This window comes from Solanum stenotomum, chromosome 7 (genome assembly GCF_019186545.1).
Source record: "Solanum stenotomum isolate F172 chromosome 7, ASM1918654v1, whole genome shotgun sequence".
In the NCBI taxonomy this organism is placed as follows: Eukaryota; Viridiplantae; Streptophyta; class Magnoliopsida; order Solanales; family Solanaceae; genus Solanum; species Solanum stenotomum.
In genome coordinates this window covers 13,595,071-13,606,105 of record NC_064288.1, presented here as the reverse complement: position 1 = coordinate 13,606,105, position 11,035 = coordinate 13,595,071, and the positions used below count along the sequence as shown (strand labels likewise).

General features: G+C 33.6%; 1 protein-coding gene across 1 annotated transcript; it reads left to right on the top strand.

Annotated features, from left to right (window-relative positions):
* The first annotated feature begins 4,461 nt into the window (after positions 1-4,461).
* Positions 4,462-6,075, top strand: LOC125870563 (anthocyanidin-3-O-glucoside rhamnosyltransferase-like). Its single transcript, XM_049551023.1, has one exon. It carries the CDS (start codon positions 4,493-4,495, stop codon positions 5,915-5,917), a length of 1,425 nt encoding a protein of 474 aa, XP_049406980.1. The 5' UTR covers positions 4,462-4,492; the 3' UTR covers positions 5,918-6,075.
* The last annotated feature ends 4,960 nt before the right edge of the window (positions 6,076-11,035 follow it).

Genomic DNA, 11,035 nt, shown 5'->3' with positions numbered 1-11,035 from the left:
TGTATTTGACTTAATTTCCATAGCTCATAATTTATTATAAGAAGAAAAATAAAAGTTAATCTCTTCGGGGAATATAAAATAGTGGATGACAACGGATGAAGAAGAAGAAGAAAGGGCAAATAATTAGATGGGTGGGGAGAGATTTGCTTTTTTCTTTCTTTTTTGTTGTTGTTGCCGCAGGAGGTGCCGACGTTAGGGGAAGAAGAGAAAGGTGGGTGGGTTCCTGTGGGGGGTTGGGGGAGGAAACTTTTTTTCTTTCTTTTTGTTAATCAATTTTTTGAATTATTAAAGGTTGGAATTAAAAATAAATGAAAATTCATTAGATTGGGCCCATGTGCCACATGCTGAAGTCTTATTGGTTACTTTTTCAAAACAATGTGCGTGAATTATACACACCACATTTTAAAAGCTTTATTATCATTTGTGTTCAATAAGTACATATTCAAGATATTAGAGTGTCTAATAAGTACTAATCATAATTGAGATGTCTAAGTGAATTATGTGGATAACTTTAAGGGCCCGCAGATAACTTAAGCCTTTTTGGATAATTTACATGAATTAAAATTCACTGACAACGTATATACTGATTTTGTTTTCAAAAGTAAAAAATGTTGAAATATAAATATGTTCTAAAACCCCTGGCAACATGTACATTATTTCATCTTATCTCAATTCATGACACATATAAGAGAAGCTAATAAATGTGTGCCCAAAAAAAATGGACGAGTGGATGCTTCCAAGTCTTGTCTTCGAAGTGCAATACCTCGACATGGCTTGAAGCAAGGGCATTTGTAATTATTTAAAAAAAAATTAAATATAAATTTATTAAAATGATTCGGATTATATTAAATTCATTAATATATTAGTCCAAATAAATATTATGGATTAATATAATTGAATTAATTATTTAAATTCAATAAATATGAATTTAATTAAAATTCGCTCCATAAAGTCCATCTAACATGTCACTTAATTTGATTCGCCGAAGGGAATCCTATTCCAATCACAACTTCCCTATTCTAAAACTATAAATAGAGGTCTTCATAATTTAGAAAAGAGGACCAAGAATTTGAACAAGAAGCTAGAGAAAGCTCGTGGATCAAAAGCCGCAATTTCTCTACAAGTTCAAGAATTCAAGAATTCAAGTGTTCAAGTTCAAGATTTGAAGAAGTCAAGATCAAGTTCAAGAACGATCAAGATCAAGCTCGAAGCCCTTGAATTCAACTAGAAAGTCAAGATCAAGATAAAGTTCAAGATCAAGTCCAAGTCCAAGTTCAAGATCAAAATAGTGATCAAGATCGAGATAAATCCCAAGTTCAAGATCAAGCTCAAGAGCCCTTGAATTTATATTTGAAAAGGCGAATTCAGAGGAATCATAGAGATTGTAACACTCGCACTTTAAAATAATAAATATGATTATTGCGATATTTTTCCGTTCTTGATTATTATTTTTCTCGACGCGAATTTTATTGTCTACAAAAATATTAGAGAAATGGAAAGATCATGAGCAAATAGAGGGATAAAGAATAAAAGGATAGAGAGATCGATAACATCAGTGAACCCACACAACGATTTGATTGGGAATACCAGATACATATAAACACAATTTAAAGAATTTCATTGACATGATTCAACATCCAATTCTAGAGTACGTATTCTAAAATAGTATTGTGTCATAAAATATTATAATCCGATTTCTTGAGTCATGATGACACCTACAATAACCCATCAGTAGATAAGTTAACCGTACCCTAGAACAACAAGTATGTATATAAGGGTAGAAATAAAGTGAGAGCAATAATTTAACAATAGAAATAAAATAATAGGCGAAAGCAAATCAAAATAATATATACAAAAGATAACCTGGAAGTCACAAGTACAAAGCTTTCTAAAACAAAAGAGTATCAGTCCCAAAAATGAATTCAAAATACAAATTAAGTTTGTCTAAAAAAGAAAAGGACTAGCTATCAAAATATTAGATAGAGACGGGTAAGTCTAGGACATCAAGTACTCACCTTCACCTCTGAACTAAAGCTGCAGCAGGCGCGAATATCAACGTTGGTAGCTGATGCTCGGACCTGCATCACGAAACACATGGGAAGTATGACATGAGTACCAAAATAAAAGGTACTTAGTAGGCATCATAAGTCGACTGAGCAGGAGAAGTAAAAACAATATGAAATGCTAGAATAAACACAAACCAGAGGTCAAGAGAGGAATTTAAAATAGATGCACACGAGTGTACTAAGAATAGAGAAATAACTAAGTCCAAATAACTAAACCTTATTGAACCCTATAAGCACAAAAGGTACACTCGTGCGCAAGTTTAAGTAAAATTTTGAGCGGACCCCCATAAGCCCGAAAGGTACACAGAATAGTTATATCTACTAAGAACAAGTCACAGTGAGTCTAGAGACGGAGAAGGCGTAGCCCAGACCTTGAACCACAAATAGCCTCCCAATTAATTAATAAGAATCGCCCATAGACAAGGAGTGCAAATCTTGGACCTCGAACCACGGATAACCTCCAAAGGGGCAATAAGTTGTAGTATATCAACTCTGTAGAGGATAAAAATCAGCATGACCAGACCTTATATTTGTGCCTATAATGGCTGCCGAAGGATCATATATCATCTCATCATCACAGAACCACTGTGGAACAACGTTCACTCTCAAATAATCATTACAATACTCCAAGCTTGAATTAAATCCAGTCTTGGTACTGCGGATGCACTACTGAAAAAAGAAGAAAAGAATTAGCGATAGATAAACTATGTATCTAAACAGTAAAATTTGTTGCTTATCTTATTTAGCACAAATTAACGATGGATTATTTAAAAAAAGTATAAGCTACGAGATTTATTGAGGAAGTTCAAAGCTGAATTTTTTTATTAGTGATGGTTATTTACTTATTTAAAATTTGTATTTGTTAAATAGTTTTCTGAATTTCCAAGATGATTTTCCACTGCAGATGTATCGCGCTGTTAAAAATGATGGTGCAATGGAAATTCGAAGGTTCTTGAGTAGAGATTTGAAATTACAAGATTTGGCTTGGTTTTGTTAAATTTATTTCTACCTTAGAGATAGAGAGAGTATTTTCGATAGACCCTCGACTCAATTGAATTAAAATAATTCAAAACAATCTAGAAAATGAAGAAATACAATTAAATATGGGTTATTGATGTTTTTTATTTATTCCACGAATTCTAACTTTTTATTTATAAAAGTATAAAAAATAGTTACACTTTTTAAAACAATTAATTGTAGGTGTAGAATGAAAATTTAGTATTATGCACAATAGTAAAATTATTATTAATAGAAATATGTTAAACAAACCGACCTCCGGATGTCACTTTTATTAAAAGTAATTAGATTAAATAAAAAATGCCAACCTCATGAGGTCGGTATCACATAAAATTTTAAGATAAACAAAAAGTAATCATGTTAATTAAATAATACTGACATCGGAAAGTCGATATTTTATATTAATTTATTTTTTAACTTGAATAAAACCGTCATTCGGAGGACAATTTATTTTAAGTTAATTGAAAATATTAATTTTCTGGAAGTCAATATATATAATGAAAATTAATTTAATTACATACTTTTTAATTTTATAATTTTTTTATTTTTTATTTTACACAAAACCGTCCTCCGGAAGACGATTTAAATAAAATTAATTCAAAATAATTCTCGATTTTGTTTTTTATATTTAATTGAGAAAAACTAAAATATTTTTATTTATTTATTTATTTATTTAATACCGACATCAAGAGGTCGGTTTTTATTGTAATTCATTTTTTCTGGGAAAAATTCCAACTTCTAGAGGTCGGTATTTGGTTTTTTCTCTTTTTCTTGCACAAAAACCGACTCCTTATAGTCGGTTTTCTAAAGTTTTTTTAAATTTTTTATTCTTTTTAACAATACCGACCTCCGGAGGTCGAAAATTAGTGACTTCCATTTGAAGTTAGTAATTTTTAGATCGGTATTCACTATTTTTTAGTAGTGTATAGGACACTAAATTATCAAGTAGGACACCACGTAAAATGCATATGCCTATTTGTTCAATTTTATAGTACAAGCTAAAATGTCTACTACATATCTAAAATTGAGAAACATAAATATGAACTAAAGTCTAAGTTAAAAGGCATCAAGAGGTTGGATTTTTCGACCATTATGAATTTGGTTTTAGTAGAGTCAAAGTTTTGTAATTTTTGTATTAGAAAACATAGTTTTTTAATTTATTTATTTTTTGGTTAGGATATTAGAAAACATAGTAGAGTGACTTTAGTTAGGGAAAAAAAATTATTGGCTGACAATTCGTCCACGAGGCCAATTTGGAAACATTGGTCAGCTCACCATTCCTCCCACTTACCATTCTACAATCCTCCATTATTCACATGTCTTTTCTTTCTTGTCTACTTTTATATATACAAGTTGTTATCTACTTGTTTGCATAGCTAACAAACCAATTTTAATTCAGAGAATCAATTATGGAGATCAATGGGAACTCAAACGATGTTCTTCACATAGTTGTGTTCCCTTTTTTTGCATTTGGTCATATTAGTCCATTTGTTCAGCTTTCTAACAAGCTCTCCTTTCATGGTGTTAAAGTTTCATTTTTCACTGCATCTGGCAATGCTAGCAGAGTGAAATCTATGCTGAATTCTGCTCCAACTACTTGTATTGTCCCTCTCACTCTTCCGCAAGTTGAAGGTCTACCTCCTGGTGCTGAAAGTACTGCTGAATTGACACCAATAACTGCTGAACTTCTCAAAGTTGCTTTAGACCAAATGCAACCACAAATCAAGTCTTTACTTTCCAAACTCAAACCCCATTTTGTTCTTTTTGATTTTGCTCAAGATTGGCTCCCTAAAATGGCTGATGAATTAGGGATCAAATCTGTTTTTTACTCTGTTTTCGTTGCACTTTCTACTGCTTTTCTTACTTGCCCTGCTAGAGTTCCTCAACCCAAAAATTATCCATCTCTTGAAGTCATGAAAAAACCTCCACCTGGATTTCCTCATACCTCTGTCACCTCAGTCAAAACCTTTGAAGCTCAAGATTTTCTATACATTTTCAAGAGCTTCCATGGAGGTCCTACTGTATACGACCGCGTACTCTCAGGTCTTAAGGGGTGCTCTGCTATACTAGCGAAAACTTGTTCTCAAATGGAAGGACCATATATTGAATACGTAAAATCACAATTCAAGAAACCTGTTTTTCTAGTTGGACCAGTAGTACCTGATCCACCTACAGGGGAATTAGAAGAAAGATGGGGTAATTGGCTAAACAAATTTGAATCAGGAACAGTTATTTACTCTTCTTTCGGAAGCGAAACATTCTTGACTGATGATCAGATAAAAGAACTAGCTTTAGGTTTGGAAGAAACAGGGCTGCCTTTCTTTCTGGTCTTGAATTTTCCTGCAAATATTGATGTGTCAGCTGAACTAAACAGAGTTTTACCAAAAGGGTTTATGGAGAGAGTGAAAGAAAGGGGAAGGGGAATTATTCATTCAGGTTGGGTTCAGCAACAACACATACTTGCACATTCTAGTGTTGGTTGTTATGTATGTCATGCAGGATTCAGTTCAGTAATAGAGGCATTAGTGAATGACTGTCAAGTTGTTATGTTACCACAGAAAGGTGATCAGTTCTTGAATGCAAAGCTGGTGAGTGGGGATATGAAAGCTGGGGTGGAGGTGAATAGGAGAGATGAAGATGGTTATTTTGGTAAACAAGATATTAAGGAAGCTGTGGAGATGGTGATGATGGAGGTTGACAAGGAGCCAGGTAAAATTTTTAGGGAAAATCAGAAGAAATGGAAGGAGTTTCTGTTGAACAAGGATATACAATGCAAATTTATTGAGGATTTAGTTTATGAAATGAAGGGCATGGCTAAGATCTCAAGTAACTAGCTATGATATGTCTCACTTTCGGGATTTTAATTACTAAGATCTGAATGATAAAGATTCAGATCTTGAAAATAACTAAGATTTGAATGTCAGTAAGATCTTATTAAGTACAAACGAATATAGTTTGCAGTATTATGATCTATTAAGTATTTGTCCATGTACCCATTTTTGGTATTTTTCTCTTTCATTAGCAATTTATCATGATGTCAACTTCTGTCAATCGGACCACTTTGAAATAAAATTATCATATGTACTAAAGAAAGGGAGGTTTTAAAGTGTAAAATTGAATTATTACCTTATATTTGTATCAAATTAAAATGTTAGTTATAAAATATATTTAATAAATTAAATAGCAGTGAGAAGTTGGTAAGTTGAAAAACAATAAGGTCCATTGAAATAAAGTGAGGCACAACATTAATGCTTCAACGTGCAGGGGACCAATTGAACAATTAATACAGCATTTTAATAAACAATTCCATTAAGTTTTTGGTACCCGCATTGAAGCCCTGATTGGATCGCGCACTATAGAACTCATGAGGGAATGATGCTCCCAATAGAATTTTCTCCATGTTTTAGATTTAAATTTGCAGAGACTTTTTTTATTTTTAAACTAAAAATTCATGTAACTATTTAAATAGAAATATAGGATTATCCAGTCCATTTTAATTGACGAAATCGAATTTTACAGTAGCTCAAGTGTTGCAACTGTTTATTTTTTTTTGTTTGGTATAAGAAATTTTGAATAATGAGAGAAGAGGTTTTAAAATGAGGGAAAAAAAGAGAAATGATAAATGGTTATCAAGGTCACATTCATTTTTTCGTTTTACTTTTTACCCAAAACCTTTTTCCAAATTATCATGAAGAGCGCAAAGTCAAAAGTGGAAAGACCTCAAAAGTTGAATTACTAAAATGTGACTAAAAAACTTATTTGGCCAACTTATTCTTAGGGAAAAAAAATATTTTATTAAAAATTTGTTTTTTAATATATTGAACCTGAACCTGAACCTGCAAAATTCTTTTATCTACCTATAGGCTATAGTTATTGAAGGTGTACATTTGCTTAGTAATTAAAATTAATTCTTTCCTCGTTCTTTGCTTCTTTCATCTTTCCCATTAATAGCAATCCCAATCTTTATTCTTTGTCTTTCATCTTCCGCATCAATAAATAATAATAGTATTACTCTGTTGTTGTCTAACAATAGTGATTAACTATTGACTTGACAGTAAAGAGATTGAGAATCAAAACAAACTTGAACGATCTTATTCAATCGTAACATCAACTTAAATATAAGTAAGATGTCACTAACTTGACTAATTCTAAGGAACTACTCTAATAACTTAATATGTAACTAACTCTAAGGAACTACTTTAACAACTTAATCTAATCTTGGGAAAAAGATTGGATCAAACGATTTGAACTAAATCTACCTCTAACAACCTGATAATTATTGATAACTGAATCTACTGCGAGTATCTCAATACACCCCCTCAAGTTAGGTGTGGTGCAACAACTCCTAACTTGGATAAACGCCGAAGAAAGGCAGGCTTGGGCAGCGGCTTTGTGAGTGTCAGAAATTTGATCCATGGCGGGAAGATATTTGACAATCACTCTGCCTGATTGCACACTGTTGCGGAGGTAATGAAAGTCTACTGCAATGTGCTTCATCTTAATATGGAAGACTGGGTTTTTGCTGAGATATGAAACATCAATGTTATCACAAAAAATGATTGGCGTTTGTGAGACTTGGTATCGTAACTCATTCAACAGATTTTGGACCCAAGTAATCTCAGAGAGTGCATTAGCTACCGATTTGTATTCTGCTTTAGTGAAAGACCGAGCAACTAATTGTTGCTTCCTAGAGGACCAACATATAGAATTTGATCACAAGAGAGTATAACCAGCTATGTAGATTATGTCACAGGAATCGTCCACCCAACCAACATCGGCATACATAGATAGATTTCTATGAGAGTGACGAGATATTTGCAAGCACGATGTTGCTGATGACTTGAGATATCGAAGAATTCTTTTTACTGCTTTCTAGTGCTCCAGACTCGAGAATTGCATAAACTAAGATAATTTGTTAACTGCAAATGCAATATCAGGACGCGTGAATGATAAGTATTGCAACTTACCCAGAGTGTGTCGATACAAGGTTGCATCGACAGGATGTGAACCATCACCTTCATTGGATGGTGAACTTGAGCACATGGGTGTCGTAACCCTTTTGCAGTATGTCATATCCACATCTGAGAGAATCTCAAGTATGTATGTGGACTATGATAAGGCAATCCCATTTGGAACATGTTTAACTTCGATCCCCAAAAAATAGTTGAGTTCACTAAGGTTCTTTAGGGAGAATCTGCCAGCCAGAGAGTTGATTACATGTGCGACAGGGGTTGGATAATTTCCAGTAATGAGGCTATCATCAACATACATCAGAATATACATAGTGACAGCCTTAGATGTGAAAATAAACAGAGAGGCATCTGACTTAACAAATCTGATATTAGTCAAGTGAGACTTGAGAGCCTCGTACCAGGCAATGTATAACTTGTTTTAGGCATAAATGGCCTTTTTGAGACGGCATACATAATTGGGATGATCAGAGTTAGCATAGACTTTCGATTGAGCCATGAATACTCACTCCTGTAAGTTACCTTGCAAAAATGCATTGTTTACGTCAAGTTGGTGAACCTTCATCTTATTTTGAATTACGATGGATTGAACGATCCCGACAGTGGTTGGTTTGACAAACAAACTAAAAGCTTCATGAAAGTCCAATCTTGGGCAATGTGTGAAACCTTTTGCTGCAAATCGCGCCTTGTACCTGTCAATGGAACCATCAACTTTCCTTTTAATTCGATACAACCACTTAGTGGAGCATATTTGGCACCAGCTAGATGTCCAAGGAGCTTGTGTCCGTTGAGTAGCATCACTAGTTGCGCCTTCTAGGTTGTAAAGTTGAGGTTGCCTTGCAGTTTGATCGGTAATTAGGCAGCTGGATTAAACTGTACCACATGAGTGGTCGTCGGGACTGCAACAACACTACCACTGGTGGTAGCAGGCACAACCATGTTTTTGAAGAGGAGAGAAAGAAAAAATAATTGGATCCGACTCGTGAGAGTTTTAGAAGGGTTCTGAAACCATAAAGGGATTGAGAATCAAAGCAGCTTGAATGATCTTATTCAATTGTAACATCAACTTAAATATAAGTAAGATGTAACTAACTTGACTAATTCTAATGAACTATTTTAACAACTTAATATAATCTTGTGGAAAAGATTGGAACAAACAATTTGAACTAAATTTACCTCAAACAACCTGATAAGCATTGATAATTGAATCTGCTACAAGTATCTCAACAGACAGTTGACACACCCATTAAGAAACAATAAATAATAGGATAATATTACTATATTACCCTTTGAATATATTAAATTTAATGATTTGGGAAATGTATTAAATAGTAATAGGAAGGGTAAAATAGACACCAAAAGATTAATTATCTCTTGATTTTCCAAAATGGGCAAATATTGTTTGACAACTATTTATAGTATAATGGATCAGTAAAAATGGACGGAGGAAGTATCATACAATATTTCCACATTCCTTAATAGATCTATACAAAGCATTATTAAAAAAAAAAATACAAAGCATTATTAAGGTCACGTCATTTCTTTTCAAGGTTATGACCCAAATAAGCATATATGCTAAAATCAAACTGGTCTTTACTAGTACATCTTCTATTAAAGAAGAAGAATGGGAGTTTAGCTCCTCTGTCCTCGTCCTTGATGCTTTACGAGCACCTGAAACCAGAGTCCATCTTAATTCGTGTATATATTACACCAGCTAAGCCACACAAGGGGCATGAATCAACTACTTTTCAAAAGAATTTTTTTTTTGAAAGTTTAAAATAGTGCTTGTGAATTGTGATGGTCCTTCAAAAGTAAATTTTGATTTGTATGTGGCCAATAACTTTTACAGATAACAACTATATTCCCTATAAATCACTTATTTTTTCACACCAACAACTGAATTAGTAGCTCAACCGCAATGTCTCTGCTGAAGGAGGAAGACATGGTCAGAAAAGAGTGATCCAAGATGTGTCACGACCTAGACCATCGTGAGTGGCACCCACACTAACCCTCCGGTGGGAGAACCATTACTACAACCCAAACTAACAACTCAACCAATAGACTAAGGCATTTAAAGATATGGAAACAAATTTAAATGCTAAGGAAAAGAAATAGGGAGTTCCCATAAACTCCAACTCAAAAGTCTAACAACCAAACAATGTGGAATAACACCTAGAACCTGAAAGTCAATGTACTAAAACATCTAAGGTTAACCATAAGTCTAAACAAGAAGAGGTACAACCCCATACTTAAACATAAGAAATCTAAAGAACTAGTCTAAGTCCGAAAATGTGGACATAAGCGAAAAGAGAACACATGGCAGCCCAGAAGAACTGGCTCAGTGATACGATCAAATTACACCTCCCTAAAAAAGCATAAGCGATCGTTATCAAGTAAAAAATCCAATTTATAGGTTGGGGTCGATCCCACGAGGAATATGATCTAGATTTAACTTTAACCAACAATTATATTCATTTAGTCAATGTATTTCCGAAAATAAGTAATTAACGTGGGGGGGGGGGGGGATTTGTGAAACAAATTCAGGAAATTATGTAAGTAATCAATGAGCAAGATTCAAACTTTAGTTGTTATCAAGATGAAAAAATAACTAGGGTGTACGTGTTCCCCATAAGCTCATAACGCGGTAATCCTAGTAATAACAATCATTTCCTAGTGTATTACATGCAAAGTGATAAGTTAGGTATCTCTAAATCCTTTGTCCGGCATCTAAAGAATTTCATCCCGCACCTTGGTCTGACATCTAGAGAATTTCACCTCGCACTTTGGCCCGGCTACGTGTGTATAATTTACTAACTCTTACCTTTACCTCATATTAGACATCACATTGATGTATGAATTAGTTTTCACCCTCACACCAATCGACATTAGACTATTAGATAGTATCACACTAAATCTATGTTGATAATTCTTTTCTCGTTAATTACATCCTTGTTCCGGCAAGTAGTAACGAGACAAGTTCTA